Source organism: Artibeus jamaicensis, unplaced genomic scaffold (assembly GCF_021234435.1).
Source record: "Artibeus jamaicensis isolate MK-2021 breed Jamaican fruit bat unplaced genomic scaffold, CSHL_Jam_final scaffold_286, whole genome shotgun sequence".
In the NCBI taxonomy this organism is placed as follows: domain Eukaryota; kingdom Metazoa; phylum Chordata; class Mammalia; order Chiroptera; family Phyllostomidae; genus Artibeus; species Artibeus jamaicensis.
This window is the reverse complement of record NW_026522034.1, coordinates 781,055-796,936: the sequence shown is the minus strand read 5'-3', so window position 1 is coordinate 796,936 and position 15,882 is coordinate 781,055. Positions and strand designations below refer to the sequence as shown.

The following is a 15,882-nucleotide window of genomic DNA, read 5'->3' as shown; positions in this document are numbered from 1 at the left end:
GGAGGAAAGGTCTCTCTGTCTTCACATAGGCATCTAGGTGGGGGATGGCCTGGAATGGGGAGCGAGGTTAGAGATGAAACAATGAGTTCAGGACGATCCTTAGGAGACTGTATATCACCGAGGTCAAGGGCATGGACTAAACCCTGACTGGTGCGGCTCAGTGGGCTGGACCAGCTTGCAGAAGTGAAAAGTCACCGGTGGATTCCCTGTCAGGGAGGGCACATGCCTAGTTGCGGATTTGGTTCCTGGTCAGGTTGTGTTCAGGAGGCAACCAGTCGATGTTTCTCTCTCACATTGGTGTTTCTCTCCCTCTCTTCCTCCCTTCACCTCTCTAAAATTAAATAAATAAAATCTTTAAAAAAAAAGCATGACCAGAAAGACAGCCTGCCCCCCACCTCACTGTTGTGGCTCCGCCCCCGTGTGACCCCACATGTGACTTTGTGCCAGTTGGTTTGTTCCAGCCCCTTCCCCAGGTAAGGTGGGGAGAATTATCCTTCAGAACAGGCTCATTAGACTGCCCAACCACCCCAACTTCTATGGTTTGATAAAGGCGTCTTTCTCACGTCTGTGCAGCTTTCAAGGGTCCCCTGGGGCTCTGCTCCTGGGCCCATCCCGGCGGCGGGATTAGCCACCCAAACATGGGAAGCTTCCCTGGCAAAGGGAGGGAGGGCGCCAGCAGCTCCGGCCTGGGCCCGTGAAATAGGGCTGGGACCTCTCGGTGACAGGCCGCTCTTCCGTGTCCGGTCCTTGGCTGTCACTAATCACATGGTCTCACCTCAAGGAAGCAAGTGGGTTAACGTACATAAAACATTCAGAAGGCTTCCTGGCATAAGGGAAGCACTACTTGAACGTTACTGCTGTTATTACTGGGATGTGTGACCAACTGGAACTGGGGGACATGATGTGGCCACGGCTGACCCCACGCTTCTGGCTTGCGTTCTGGTAGCCAGCACCGCCCCTGGGACCCTGGAGTAGGCATGGCGGGTGGGCAAGCACTGGTTCGGAACTTGGGTTTAACTGACCTAGACCCACAGCAGCTGGCTGACGCCCTCTCACGATGCAGCCCCAGGCCTGCCGGGACCAGGGAGCTCAGATGCTGAGGTCAGGCCCAGGTCTCCAGCTCCCAGGTGGCCCCAGTGGGCATTTCATCTGCCAGCTTGGGTTGCAGGTGAGGTGCATCCCTGACTCAGTGGGCTGCAAGGCTCTGGTTGGCCAAACCCATGTCACGTGCCTGCCCCACCCTACCCACAATGGTAGGGGACAAATGTATCCCCAAAGGAGAATTTCCATCCAGAAAAGTGATGGAAATTGAGCAGGGTGATGGGAATGGGGAATGTGTAGCAAATCTGGGAGCTGCAGCCTGGGAGCCTTTAAACCCCTTCCCTCACAGAACTGTCTGGGAAGTGTAGAGCAGAGGGTGGTGGTTGGGGCGTGGAGGGCTGTGCCCTTTTCAGTGGCTGCCAGCTTCCCTGGCACGTCCCTTTAACAAGGTTGCAGTGGTGGCCACCCTGCCAACTTTTGGGTCTGGCCTCCAGCCCTACTTTCTCGGCTCAGGGCCTGCCAGACAGTAACTGCTGGGCACAACCCTGGTGCCAGGCAGAGAAGGGTGCTGAGGGCCCAGCCTCAGCTTCCAGGGCCTCCCCAGACCGCCCTTCAGCCTGGCTGCACACCCAGTCCCACAGTCAAGCACCTGGAAGCCCACAACCCCACGGGGCAGCCCTGCAGAGCCTTGACGGTTTGGTAGCCTGGCACTGCAGGGGGCTTATTCGAGGAGGGCCCCTTTGCTGTCCTGCTAGAGTGTCAGGATTACAGGGTAGGGGATACGCAGTAGGCCCAACATGTGCATGACCCCCAACCCACCCCCCCCCCGGACATGCTACCTGAACTCCGCATGCTCCAGGTGAGGGAACTCAGCCTGAGCAAAGGGGGTGCCCACAGCCCAGGGCGCACAGGGATGTGCGGGAGCCAAGTCCGGGCCATCGGGCCAAGCGAGAGAAGGGGAGGCAGGCCCGGCACGGGAGAGAGCTTGGAGCAAGCCAGGACTTAGATCTGAAAGCCATACGACTTTTCCAGAAGGTTTTCGATGGGAAGGGGAGGAGAGGAGGACGAGAGCCCTGAGCCCGCCCCTCAGCCGCTGCCCTCTCCGTGTGACCCTAAACTCCGAGCCAGGGGAGAGCTGGGGTGTGGGAAGAGCCACACTCTCACTGCTCAGCTTGGGACACGTGCTCCCTGGGGAGTGTCACACCGACCTCTCTTCGGTCCTGGCCAGTTTGGGATCCTGCCCCCGTGGGCGCCACCTCTGTTATAGGAAAACGAAGCGACCAGACACCGAGGGATTCTGGAGTACGAAGTTTATTATTTAACGTGCACGGGCCCAGAGGAGTCAGTCTCCAAATTCTGAGCCCCGAACAAAGGATTCTTGGGGGGTTATATAGCTTAGGGGTCTTCCTGTCTACGTGACAAACGTAGGATACAGAAGCAGAGTGTGATAATTGTTCTATCAGCGGGGGTGCTAGTTCCAGTCCTACTGACTATCCGGCCACCGGCCCCTCCCAGACAGCCCCATCATTCTCCCTAGGGTGCCTGGGCAAATAAAGGTTAAACAGGTTTTTCAAAGTTTCCCATATCACCTCCCCCGGCCCCCTCCTGCCATCCTTCTCCCACCCCTCCTCTCCCCCATCGCCTGGAGCTGCTGTCGCCCAGGCTGCCAGGCCCAGGCACCTAGCTCTGCCCTGGGTCGCCGAGTGGTCTCCTAGGGCCCCCACCCTTATGCTTCATGAGGGACCCCCTTCACTTCGGCCTGAGCCCTGGCACTTCCTCCGGGGCTGCAGGCATTTTCCAGGCAGGGCGAGCAGGGCAGGGGACTGGGGCATGGATCATTGGGCGGGCTGAGTGTCCCTGGGCACCTTGGGCACAGGGCTTTCTTTCTCCCACAAGTGTACAGACACGGCGTGGCACCTGGCCCCACCTGTTTCCCTTCCCCCGCTGGGTTTCTCGGTTGCCATGGCCAGGGGCACAGGCTGTTGCTGTTCAGCTTCCGGGACTCGCCCTGAGTGCCCTCATGGGTACGCTGGCCTTCCACCTCCCAGCCTAGTGCGGGCAGTGGAGCTAGGAAGGGAGCTCCCAGCCTCCAACTGCCGCCCAGAAGGCCTCACAACTTGGTATTACCGGACTCTCTCTCCGTGTCTCTTCCTGGCTTTCGTTCCCGGACGACTTGAACCACTTTTCTTTAAAAATGCCCCCACCCTACACCATAGCCCTAACACCACTTTGCTAGGCTGTAGGCATTTGCAGGAAGGGCTTAAAGGAGGTGGTAGACGATTTTCCTGAGGGGGTTGCCAGGTTGGGAAAAGGCTCCTGGCAGGAGGAGGAGCCAGGAGAAACTAACCAGCTGGAATGTTTAGGAAGTGAGCAGAGGGCACGTCCCTCCGGGGTTAGGGGGTGGATCCGGGTTCCGCTCAGTGTGACCTGGAGGCCACCCCACCCATGACCCTGTGCCCCCGAGTAGAACAAACTATCTCTTGGGCCTGGGGTCTGAAGGAGCTCGATCCCTGTGATCCTCAGTACAGTGGCCTGTCTCCTGCCGGCCCAGCACCCACCTCTACGCTTGACTCCACGTGCCAAGCACGGATCTTCGGTAAATCATTATCCAGGCATGGGATTACATTTTGAAGAAAGGAAGGGGAAGTGAGGAGGTGGTTACAATGCCCCGACAGCAATAAACCAAATCATGTGACCTCCTGCCGATGCTGCTCCCCGAGTACCCTAGAAACTCTCCCTGCAAATCTCTTCCTGGCCCCTGACTCTTCCACCTCTACCTTGGCTGTAGTCTCCTTTCTGACATTCCCATACCCCAAGCTGATACCCCCACAGGCAGTGAAACAACAACCAACACACCTAGGGAGTGTAACCTGGGAGGGGGCACTCGAGGTCATTCTGAAACCGGAAAAGCCAGCATTGATGAGCCTGTCACTCCCTGAATCAATAAGCAGAGATGGGGATCGGAACTTTATGGGCTCTTCATTCAGTGGCCAGTGATCTGAGAAGACGTTGGCTTATGTGTCCTAACAGACTGTCTTCCCTTGAACTTTTAAAAGCAAGTGTATATAGGGGAAAGGTGGGAATTTGGGAGGGGGAAATTCCCAGGGAGAGTGCAGATACGCAGACAAGCTGGTTCTAGTGGGAGGGGGAGCTGATGGGAGTCACGCAGCTTCTTCTCAAACTGGCTCCCTTTGTTCCTGTCTTATCTCTGTTTGCTCTGGCATCCCTCTGTTCCCCCACACCTGTGGTTCACCGGCAGCAAGGCTTGCCTTCTCTGGTTAGGGAGGAGAGGTATAAAGCGTTTGCTCTCCAGTGTCCTTGGTCAGAGGAGATAAGGTCTTTCAATTCGCCAGCTGGCTGTGTGTTGCTCAAACTGGCCTTAATTTTCTTGTCTCAGTTTTTTTGTGTCAGGTTTTGTTTTGTCGTGTATTTCGTCTTAGTTTCCCATTCCACTTGTCTCAGGAGAATTTCCTATCTCCTTACTGTCCTGTCTCAGTTCTACTGCAGCCCCGTTCAAAGACGAGAAAACTGAAGCTGGTCATTTGCCCAAAGACCGCAGGGCGGTGGGTAGTAGTTGACTTGATTCAGGCACCAAGCTGCCCACCCCCATCCCCCACCCCCTAAGTGTGCATGCCACGCCCTGGAAGGTGAGGAGGGGGGCCAGTGGGCCCAGGGGAGGTTGGGGGAACTCCCTGCAGCCCAAGGAGGGGAAGGACAGCAGATGTCAGAAGGGGACCGGGTTTAGTTGAGTCTGGCGTCCATGATGCCAGCTCCCTGCTAAACCTGACGTCTGCTGGCTCTTCCGGCTCCCTAGGCCCTCAGAGACCCACAGCTGCACCCCATCCCTGCTGCCTGGCTGCCTGGTGAGATGTTATCAGGTTGGCAGCATAGGGGCCGGGGAATCCCCCTGTGGTGACAGCTAGTCATGGGACGCTGACTCACTGCAGCCTGACCACCTGACCAGGCCTGGGCTGGCGGAAAGGGCCCCGCCAGGGGGTTCCGTGGCGGCAGCCTTGTTTACCTCTCCTGGCCATGGGGGAGGGCAATGGAAGGACCTGTACTCCCAGCTGGGCTTGCTGGGAAGGCCAAGCTGGGGATGGGGGGGGGGCAGGGAAGGGTTTCCAGGCCTGCTTCTCAGCGGGTGGCCGTCACTGCCCTCCTGTTTCTCCCTGAGTTCCCCATCCCTCTCTGCAACCCCCACCGTCCCAGACGGTGCCAAATCCAGCCGGTCCTGTGGGCAGCCTGTTTGTCAAATGCATGGGCAGCTCCTGGAGCCCTTCCTGAAACTGGGTGCCATGGGTTACAGGGCTTTCCTTATGTTCCCTCTCCCCACTCAGCCAGGGACACTGGAGCACTGGGAGTGGGAAGCCAGGCTCTGGCCCTGTCTGCAGGAGCTGAAGGCGCCCCTATTCTGCTGAGTCATACCTTCAGGCACCTGTGGGCAATGCAACCTTGGCCCAATACGGCCCCTTCTCCGTCCCTGACCCGTCTGCACAGCCGTGGGCGGAAGGTCACTTTCCCGGGCTCACAGTAGGGCGGCAAGGAGGGCCTGCCTTCACAGGAATGCCCGGAGCAGGGACAACGCACAGCGTGGCCTGTCTGGAGCGGCATGCTGTGGGAAGCAGCCACAACCGTGGACAGGCCCCGGACGGGCTCCCCTGGGCAGTCCCTGGGAACCTGACTCAGGGGGTTTCCCCCACTCCCACCTGACTCTGACTCAGCAGGCCTGGGCTTCTGCTCACAAGACCCCCCCTGCCTGGGAGGCTTCACAGAGTGACTACTCTCCCCGCTCCTGTTCTTCCAGGCCCCTTTCCTCCAGGCCTGGTGAACAGGTCACTTTTGTCACGTAAAGCCTGCTTCTTGGGTCCCAACTGTAAGGCAGTTGGTCTGACCGGTGGGCTGCCTGCGAAGCCAGCAGGCCTGAACCCCCCCAGGTTCTTGGACACCACCTGCTGAGCAGAACCCTCTTGCTGACACGCGGGATCCCACGGCAAGGGTCTTCCGCCACCGTACACACTTGGTGGCGACTGAGGCCTCAACGGGCCTCCCGCTGGGTGGGGGTGGGGTGCCCGTGCGTTTTCAGCCCCTGCGAGCCCGATCTCCTAGGAAACAGGGACCTCCCCGGGAGCGGGCCTGCGGCGGCGGGGCGCGCCCCTCAGCATCCCGGAGAAGGCGGGGCATTGGGTGGGCAGCCGCTGGGGCACGGACTGCTTCTTGCGGCCCGGGCTGTCTAAAGTAGCCGAGCAGGGGCAGCGCATCGGGAGCCAGTTTGATATGGTCGGCGGTGCTCGCCGGACGCCTAGGAGTGTCCTGGCTTCAGGCCTCTGCTGCCCCCCTCCCTCCTGCGTGGGTTCGGAACCCTGCGGTTCCGCCCCGAGGAGTCAGGCGAGGCCCGGGCCTGTGGCGGGACCCCTGAGCGTCCTTTCCCCCAGGGGCAGAGGCCCAAGTCCAGATCTAGGTGTCACAGTGTGGGGCGGCCTCTTGGGGTCTCCGGTGCGCAAGGGGCAGTGAGGAGCGAGGTCGGAGACCAGGGGGCCGGGGAGACCAGGGGGCCGGGGAGACCAGGGGGCCGGGGAGACCGGGAGAAAATGGCATGGGTGACGGCCCGGAGTGGGTAGCACGCGCAGGGCCGTGGCAGGGTGGCTCGCGCGCGGCAGCACGATTGTTGGGGGCGGGGTCAGGCGCGAGACCCCGCCCCAAGAGGCGGGGCCAGGCTTCCGGCGTCCCTTAGAAAAGCCGTTCGCCAGGGGGCCGCAGCTATCCGGCGCGACTGCTGCTCCACAATCGAGGGTGATGGCATCGCTCACTGTGAAGGCGTACCTTCTGGGCAAGGAGGACGCGGCCCGCGAGATCCGCCGCTTCAGCTTCTGCTTCAGCGCTGAGCCCGAGGCGGAGGCCGAGGCCGCTGCGGGCCCCGGACCCTGCGAGCGGCTGTTGACCCGGGTGGCCGCCCTGTTCCCCGTGCTGCGTCCGGGCAGCTTCCAGGCGTACTACCGCGGTGAGCGTTTCGGGCACCCTTGGGAGCGGCGCGGGGCCCGGAAGCGGGCCTGCCTGTGAGCAGGTGGCTGCCTGCTCCCTCTGGACGGGTTTGGTGACGTCTGCGGGGATTTGCCTTGGCCGTACCCTGGGTGGGCGGGGGCCCGCACGGGTCCTCAGTACAACCTCAGGTGCCAGCCTAGTGACCAAGAGTGGTGGCCAAGGCTGGCTTTTGCGGGACCAGGCACTGCCAGGCTCTCCTGGCGGGTCTCAGGCCTGGGGCGGAAGAGGCCTCCCCTCCCCCCGCCATGATGTTGCATATCTTGGCGAGGGAGCGCTGGGGCGTCTTGCTGGCTGGCAGCGGGCGCTGGGTGGGTGGTCAGGCAGGTACTCAGGTTACACTGGCATCTTGCTGCTGTTGAGTCTGGGCCTGCTAGTGCCAGGGGCGGGGGGTTCCGACTGTGCCCCGGAGAACCTGGGCTAGCTGGAAGGAGCGGTGACGCGGGTAAACAAGGGCGGGGGTGCGGGGGACTCTGGGACGTGCGGCCCCGGGCGGTTGAGGGAGGAGCGGTCGGGGACATACCGCAGCGCTCCCAGGCCAAGCTGAGTCCAGGCGTCATTGCACCGGTAGTGGGCAGAGGAACAAGATCAAAACCTTCCGAAGCGTCGGTGTGGGCCAGCAGTCCAGGAACTAGCTTAGTGTCTTGACTAGTGGCTGCGAGGGGAGGGGCGGAGAGGCAGAGGCGAGGCAGGCCCATGGGCGGGGTAGTGCCGGGACGTCCCTCCGGAGCACCGCCCGCTCCTGGTTGTTATTTTTGTAACAGTTTTGCTGAGCTGTAGTTCACATGCCATACAGTTCACCCGTTTGAAATGCACAGCTTTCAGCATAGTCGTAAATTCATGCTGCAGCCTTATAAAGGAACTCTGCACTTCAGCCAGCCACCCACCTCACCCCACCCCACCCCATCCCACCCCGACCCTGGGCAACCAATAAGCAACTCTGTTCCTCCCTGGGTTTCCCTGTTCTGGACATTCCATGTAAATGTGCGAATGTAAATTCACAGCCTGTAGTCTCCTGTAACTGACTTCTTATACTGAACGTGCCGTTCCAGCTACACCCCTGCCACAGCAGGTGTCTGTGCGTCCTGCTTTTTTTTTAGGACTCTAGTAATTTTACTTTAACATAAGTTTTTAGTGTTTCATCCTTTTTTGTGGCTGAATCATATTCAGTTGTATGCACACACCACATCCTGTTTATCTGTTCATTAGCTGATGGTTGCTTTTGCTTTTTGACACTGTCCCTGTTCTTTTGGGCCGGGCGGCACCTGGTGGCCCTCACAACTGGCCCAGCCTGCTGTCCAGCCTGCTGTGATCTGGAACCAGTCAGGTCAACATCAAACAGGAGGCAGCATGCAAATCCATGGTCGAGCCTCATGCAGGAGGAAGCAAGCAGATGTATCCATGCTGCCTACTCTCCTAAACCACAGGAGGCCTTTGGAGGGGCTTGGTTTCCCAGGGCAGGTCGCAGGTGGGGATTGCTCCCAATTCCAGATGGGCCTGGGCCTGATCAGATGTGAGCAGAGGCAGCACCTGTGTGAAGGGGCAGCTGGCCTAGAGGCAGAGCCGCAGGGAGCCGGCTGCTACCACCCATGGCCCTGTAGGGTAGAGAAGGTACCTTCCAGGCAGCAGCAGAGTGAACGGGCAGTCTGGCCTTGGCCCTGTTCAGCAGTCGTGTCCAGGTGAGAGGCCCCCAGTACTCACCCGCTGTCTTTTAAACACCCTAGATGAGGACGGGGACCTGGTTGCTTTCTCCAGTGATGAGGAACTGACGATGGCAATGGCCTATGTGAAGGATGACATTTTCCGCATTTACATTAAAGGTAAAGGGCTATCCTGGGGTTCTGCTGACCAGTAAAACTGGCAGGCTTGAGGTTATGGGGAAACCCTGCCGGCAGGGAGGAGGCACTGAGGGCCACGTGGACAGTGGCAGGATCATTTCTGGGCTTGGCTCGAGAGCAGTCCATGCCCAACACGGCCGGTGGGGCAGAGGGTCTCTGGGTTCCCTTTTGATTGTGTTCAGACCAAGTGCATGGGCTTGGGGGCAGCTTTGGGGGGGTGTCTTGGGGTTCATTTTATTTACTTAAGATGTTATTTATTTTTACAGAGAAGGGAAAGTAGGGAGAAAGAGGGAGAGAAATGTCAATCAGTTGCCTTTTGCACGCCCCAAACCAGGGACTGACCCCACAACCCAGACATGCGACCTGAATGCTCAGTCCACCGGGCCCTGCCTGGCAGGGCCATGGAGCTCCCTCGAATGCAGGGCGAGACCAAAGCTGTGTAGACAGCTCCCTGCTGCTTCTCTCCTCCTGGGCCCTGCATACCCAGGTCATGCGTAGGGCTAGGAACCTTCCGGCAGGCTCTCAGGCTGCTTCATTGCTGTCACTTGAACAGCCAAAGTCCACATGGACTCAGGATCTGGAGAGCGGGACCAGGGGCCTTGTGACAGTGGTGACAGTCCCGCAGCAGTGACAAGGGGGAGACTTTGTGGGACCCCACCTCGTGTCTCTCCCACAGAGAGGAAGGAGTGTCGGCGGGACCACCGCCCGCCATGTGCGCAGGAGGCGCCCCGAAGCATGGTGCACCCCAACGTGATATGCGATGGTTGCAATGGCCCGGTGGTGGGGACCCGGTACAAGTGCAGTGTCTGCCCTGACTACGACCTGTGTGCCAGCTGCGAGGGGAAGGGCATGCACCGAGAGCACAGCAAGCTTGCCTTCCCCAGCCCCATGGGGTTTCTCTCTGAGGTGACTAGGCCTCCCCGCTGGCTGGGGTGGGTGTGGGTGGTAGGAGCCCCCTGACCCAGCACCACCTGCCTCTGCCTTCTTCTCCCTAGGGCTTCTCTCATAGCCGCTGGCTCCGGAAGCTGAAGCACGGGCACTTTGGATGGCCCGGCTGGGAAATGGGACTCCCTGGGAACTGGAGCCCTCGGCCTCCTCGGGCAGGGGAAGCCAGCTGCGGCCCCACAGCAGACTCTGGTGAGCCTGGGTCTGCTGGCTTCCTCAGGGCCTGGGGGGAGGGCCGCGGAGCTGGAGGGCCTTCCCCAAATGGAAATCCCGCTGTGCCCAGGCTGCGCTGGGTGCTTCTCCGCCTTTCAGGTTATTTAACCCTCACCAAACCCTGCAGAAAGGGGTGCTGTCTTTGTCTTACAAAGGGCACATGTGCCTAAGTGCCCAAGGCTGCTAATTCGCCTGCACTAGATCTAGGCTTGGCCCCAGCACCTGCGTCTCTGTTGTGGTAGCTGTTTGGAAAGTCAAGGCCAGGTTAGGTCAGGTCTTTAAAACCACAGTCACAAAGTTTAGAACTACACATAGTTCACTTTCTAGATTTTTGGATTCTGGGTTCATTACTCCTAGTGTGTCCTTTGATTCTCCTCATCCTTTGGGACACAGGTGGGGATATTTCTTTGATTTTAAGAGAATAATGTATCTAGGAAGTAGCCGACATTTTATACTGTGTGTACGGTGGCCCTTGCGGGGTTCTGATCACTGGGGTTCACAGGTGAAAGAGGGATGAGTAGGCCCAGGAGTTGGCCTGGAGTGGGAGGGAGAGGAAAGCACTGGGGCGTGGCTGCCAGGAAAGGCCCCCAGGATGGGAGGGCACGAGGGGTGAAGGTCATGGCAATGCAACAGGTATCAAGGTCATTGAGAAATGTGCTCTGAGTTAAACATCATTGTTTTTTGTTTTTTAATTCGAAGCTCCAGGTCCATCAGAGGATCCCAGTGTGAACTTCCTCAAGAACGTGGGGGAAAGTGTGGCAGCTGCCCTCAGCCCCCTGGGTAAGTGCCTTCCTGTCTGTCCTCTGAGGCCAGCGAGGCCGCTTGGTAACTCGGGGTATGAGTGGCTGCTGGTGGCTTTCCCCCAACAAGCTCAGAGGAATGGGGACGCCTTTGAGGCGGGATTCCCCGACGGACTTGCCACACGCGTGCAAAAAGCGAGCCAACCTTCAGCTGGAATGGCCCCAGGAGGGCGCTGGCCTGTCAGCTTCTGCGGTCTGGTCTCTGGGGGAAGAATGGTGCATTTTCCGCTCCTAAGAGTGGGCAGTTAGTTGGAATGCCTTTTCCTTTCCCCTGCCTCTTTTTTGCAGTCCTCAGCCTGTCCTTGGGCAGAGTGCCCAACGAGTGCCAGAGCCAGGGAGCCCGGAGTGGTGGGGGAGGGGGCCCTGAGTGACGCCCTGTTGCTAGTGCTCAGGTTCAGAGGTCTCAGGGCATGTGACCTGCGGCAGGTGTAACAGGCATGACCTGAGGCTTTTGAAAGCCCCCACTGTGCCTGTTGGTCTGGGTGCGGGTGCTCAGTTGGGGGGGGTTGTGTGGTCCTGAGAATCAGTTTAAAAAGGTGACCTCTGGCCCTGGATGGTGTAGCTCAGCGGATTGAGCGCGGGCCTGCGAACCATGCGATCGCGGTTCGATTCCCAGTCAGGGCACATGCCTGGGTTGCAGGCCAGTTCCCAGTGGGGGACACATGAGAGGCAACCACACACTGATGTTTCTCTCTCTCTCTTTCTCCTTTCCTTCCCCTCTCTCTGAAAATAAATAAATAAAATATTTAAAAAAAAAAAAAAAAAAAGGTGACCTCTGGCTATAGACCACCACAGACCTGTGACCTCAGACTTGAAGGGACTCATCTTGTGGTGGCAGTGGCAGGTGGTGTCCGGGTAGTCTGTCTGAAAGCCGCTGCCAGGAGGGCACCTGCACCATGCCCGTGTTCCGCCCCACAGCTGGTGTGCATTGAGCAGCGGTGGCATCTTGGCATTGCTCCTCCATGAAACAGCTCAGACCACCCGTGGGTTCTTTTTTTATTTTTAAAGATTTCTTTATTTATATTTCTTACTACTTTTTAAAGATTTTATTTACTTTTAGATAAAGGGAGAGGGAAGGAGAAAGAGGGCGAGAAACATCATGTGGTTGCCTCTCACGTACCCCCTACTGGGAACCTGGCCTGCAACCCAGGCATGTGCCCTGACTGGGAATTGAACTGGCAACTCTTTGGTTTGCAGGCTGGTGCTCAATTCACTGAGCCACACCAGCCAGGGCCACCCACAGTTTCTATATTAGAGTTGTAAGGCTTTTGAGAGAATGAGAAAAAACGAGTGATATTCTTAATGCTCTCCAAGGAGCATAAAACAATGGTCAGGTAATAATCGGGGGATGAGCTGTGTTATACTCTGTCTGCCACCCGTGTAAGACACAGTGAAGGTGAGTGAGTGGGACTTTGAGAGCTAGTCCTCTACCAAGGGGGCCGTGGCTAAGGGCCATGCGAACTGCCCTGTGGGAGACAGCAAGTCGACAGTGGTTCTCACGCTGGCCCGGCATCAGAATCAACAACCACGGCTGTTTTTTAGAGGCAGAGAGACACACCCAGGCTGATTTGTTGTTCCACGTACTCTTGCCTTCATTGGTTGACTCCTGTCTGTGCCCTTGACCCAGGGGCTGAGCCCTTGATCCTGGTGTCTGGGGAAGGCGCCCCCTCTACCCCCCCTCCCCCGACTGAGCACCAGCCGGAGTCTAGGCTGTTCTTTGTTTTTAAATCTGTATCTAAGTGAAGGGAGACTCTCTTAAGTGACTCACTCTGAAGGGCAGCCCTTCACTGAAAGAATGAGCCCGACTGGGCAGTCCTGAAAGCAGGTCTGGGTTCAGGGAGGGAACACGACAACAGTGCAGGTGCCCCGTCTGCCTTCTGGGTGCTGGTGCGTGGGTCTTGGGGAGGGCCTGGGAGCTGTGTTCTGAAGGCGTCCCAGGTGGCTCCGGGTTCCACTTGCTGTCCATCCTGACACCATCTGAGCTTATGGTGGGTTTCAGAACCTGACCAGGCTTCCCCACTCAGGACACGTGGGCAGCATTTTGGAAGTGCCCAGAGGGCTTTTGGGGGAAGGATAAAGGCCTGTCCCGATCTTTCAAAGTGGGTGGGGTTGCTTTCTGCCAACTAGGGAGGAGCTTACAAAAGGAGGAAAATTTGAGGAAAACATGCCTTTGAGTAGCTTCAGCTGAGAGAGGAAGTGATCATATTCTGCCGTTGGAGTTGCGGGTGTTTTCTCACAAGGAACTAATGTGAGGGCGATCCGAGTTAGTGTTTACACATGTGGTTTTCGCCTCGGTCGGGTCCTACACAGCATGGCGCTGCCTGTGGTCCTCAGCCCCCAGATGGGGGCGTTCTGGCCACACGAGGTATTCAGCGGTTGGTTCCTAGGGCCAGGCCTCTTTCTGGACCTACTGGCTCTGAGATTGACCTGGGGTGTCAGCTGCGATTAATGTAAAAGCTGGAAGAAGAGAGAGGTGCAGTAAGAGTTTTTCTAGCTCTTAGCTTCTACTAAGATGATTTGGGGCCAGGATTTTGGGAGTTTAGCCCTTAGGATCCTGAAGGTCACAGAGGACCATCCATCCACCTGCCTTCTGGCTGGCAGGCTCCATCCTGGCCCCATGTGTGGTGCTGCGACCCTGAGTAGTAGACGCCAGCATCCCCACCCTGCACACTTAGGGGCTGGCGGGCAAGTGCTCGGTAAGTGGGCAGGGTCGCCCCCTAAGGACTGTGGGTTCTTGTTTCCTCCTTGGCTTCTAGGCATCGAGGTGGATATTGACGTGGAACATGGAGGGAAGAGAAGCCGCCTCGCACCTGCGTCTGCCGGCAGCACCAGTGCAGAGGGCAGGCACGGCTCTCCTGGCCCCAGCACATCAGATGGGGTCGTGGAGGGGCCCGTGCGGTCTCTGGCCGAGCAAATGGACAAGATAGCCCTGCAGCCCGGCACACAGCCTGAGGCAAGCCCTCCCCTCACTGAGTCTTTTAGCGCCCCGCCAGCGGCCCTGCCTGCACTTGTGTAGCCTGCTGGGGCAGGGTCCTAGCCCAGAGGGGAGTCTGGCATTTGTCACTCTGTGGCCCCTCCGGCTGCATGCCAGCCAGTATGGGCTCTCCCAGGGGTGGAGGCTGGGTTGGGGGGGGGGTGCTGGGCACTCATGGGCTTTGTTCCAGGAGCAGATGGAGTCGGATAACTGCTCAGGAGGAGATGACGACTGGACCCACTTGTCTTCTAAAGAGGTGGACCCATCCACAGGGGAACTCCAGTCCCTGCAGATGCCTGGCTCGGAGGGGCCTGGCTCTCTGGACCCTTCCCAGGAAGGACCCACGGGGCTGAAGGAGGCAGCCGTGTACCCACACCTGCCGCCAGGCAAGTGATTCCAAGCAATTATGGTGTTCTTCATGGTGGGGCTTGTCTGCTGACGTGAGAGGGAATTAAGAGTTGGTTTTGTCCTTGTGTATGTATGCTGAGCCCTTGTAAGCACAGATGGTTTTAATGATTTCTACAGCTAAACCAGCAGTTCTGAAGGCAGATGGGACGTGGTGGCGGCACTGGCTTTGGCACTCTGGTCCACTGTCACTATTTCCTCGTGGAGAGTGCTGACCTGACAGGGCCCAGCCGAGGCTCCTGGGGGAGCCTGCAGGAAGCCACCCTGGGGAGCAGGTGGTGTGGGAGGCAACAGGGCTGGGTGGGGACTGTGGCAGCCAGAGAGCATGCACTGAATAGAAGAGGCAGCAGGTCTTCTGCTGAGTTTGTTGCTGTCACCTCACAATGTTGTTGAAGACTGTATTGAACAGAGAACCCATCTGTGGCCAAATATGGCCCTTGGGACCCCAGTGTCTCTCTTTGCCTCAGAGCACAGAAGACCAAGGACAGCCAATAGCTGAGAACCATTTTCATACTGTTATAATGGCTGTCTAAAAAGTTAAGGCCTGTGACAACAGATGAAATCCAAATATCAGTGTTAACAAATACACTTTTTTGGGGGAATACAGCTGATTTGCCTATGTGTTGTCTGGCTGCTTTTATGATGTCACAGCAGAACGGAGTGGCTGTGACAGACTGATAGCCTGCAAAGCAGTTTAAAATCTTTATTCCCTGGCCTTTTGCAGAGAAAGCTGGCCAGGCCTTGCAGGCGCCAGGTACTTGCTAGCTGGATGGGATGTGCTGCCTGCGGGTTGCACTTGGGCTCAGCAACCCCTGCTCATGGCTTTCATTTCTCTCTCTGGCAGAAGCTGACCCCCGGCTCATTGAGTCGCTCTCCCAGATGCTGTCCATGGGCTTCTCTGACGAGGGCGGCTGGCTCACCAGGCTCCTGCAGACCAAGAATTATGACATTGGGGCTGCCCTGGACACCATCCAGTATTCGAAGCACCCACCGCCCTTGTGACACTCTGTGCCTACCTGTTACCCGTCCCCTTTCTGGTCATATTTGTGTTGAGTGTAGAACCCAGGCCTCAGCAAGGGCCAGTGTCTCTTCTTTCAGAGTCGGGGGCGGGGCTGCATGAAGCCTTGTAGGGCAGTAGGACAAGCGTCATGAGGAGGGAGTTCCAAATGTGCTGATATCCGAAGAGCATTTTCCAGGGTGCCCTGGGGCAGAGCAGGGCTCCTCCGCCTCCTGCAGCTGCTCTCCACCAGCCCGAGTCACCAGCCGTGTAGAGCGCCTCTTGCCTGATGGCCCTTCTGCTTTTTTAAAACGACTGACAGTTCGCTGACCCGTAGCTGATTTTCTGCTGGAAACCTGACCTGCTCCAGGTTCACCGGAACACAGCCACCCTCCTGTCAGGAAGGCGGCTGTCCTGGTGCGAATCCTGTGGGGAGGATGGCCCGGGACCAGCTTCATGTCCGGGAACAGGAAGGGCTGACGGGAACCGATGGTGGTCGCAATTCTCTCCCAAGTGTGTCACCTGCTTTTAAAGGAAGAATATCCCTTTGTAGCCATTCTGTTAGCATATTTGTAATCCACCTGTAATTAAATGGTATAAGCACTTTACTCAAAGATGTTGCAATGAGCAATG

General features: G+C 58.0%; 1 protein-coding gene across 2 annotated transcripts; it reads left to right on the top strand.

Moving 5' to 3' along the window:
• The first annotated feature begins 6,777 nt into the window (after positions 1 to 6,777).
• Positions 6,778 to 15,857, top strand: SQSTM1 (sequestosome 1). Of its 2 annotated transcripts, none has more exons than XM_053656821.1 (8): positions 6,778 to 7,039; positions 8,802 to 8,897; positions 9,592 to 9,821; positions 9,911 to 10,052; positions 10,773 to 10,853; positions 13,630 to 13,826; positions 14,044 to 14,233; positions 15,097 to 15,857. In XM_053656821.1, exons 1-8 carry the CDS (start codon positions 6,835 to 6,837, stop codon positions 15,252 to 15,254), a joined length of 1,299 nt encoding a protein of 432 aa, XP_053512796.1. In that variant the 5' UTR covers positions 6,778 to 6,834; the 3' UTR covers positions 15,255 to 15,857. The 2 variants fall into 2 exon arrangements, with proteins under 2 accessions (XP_053512796.1, XP_036992260.2); XM_037136365.2 differs by having other exon boundaries at positions 6,779 to 7,039; positions 14,038 to 14,233.
• Positions 15,858 to 15,882: the final 25 nt, after the last annotated feature.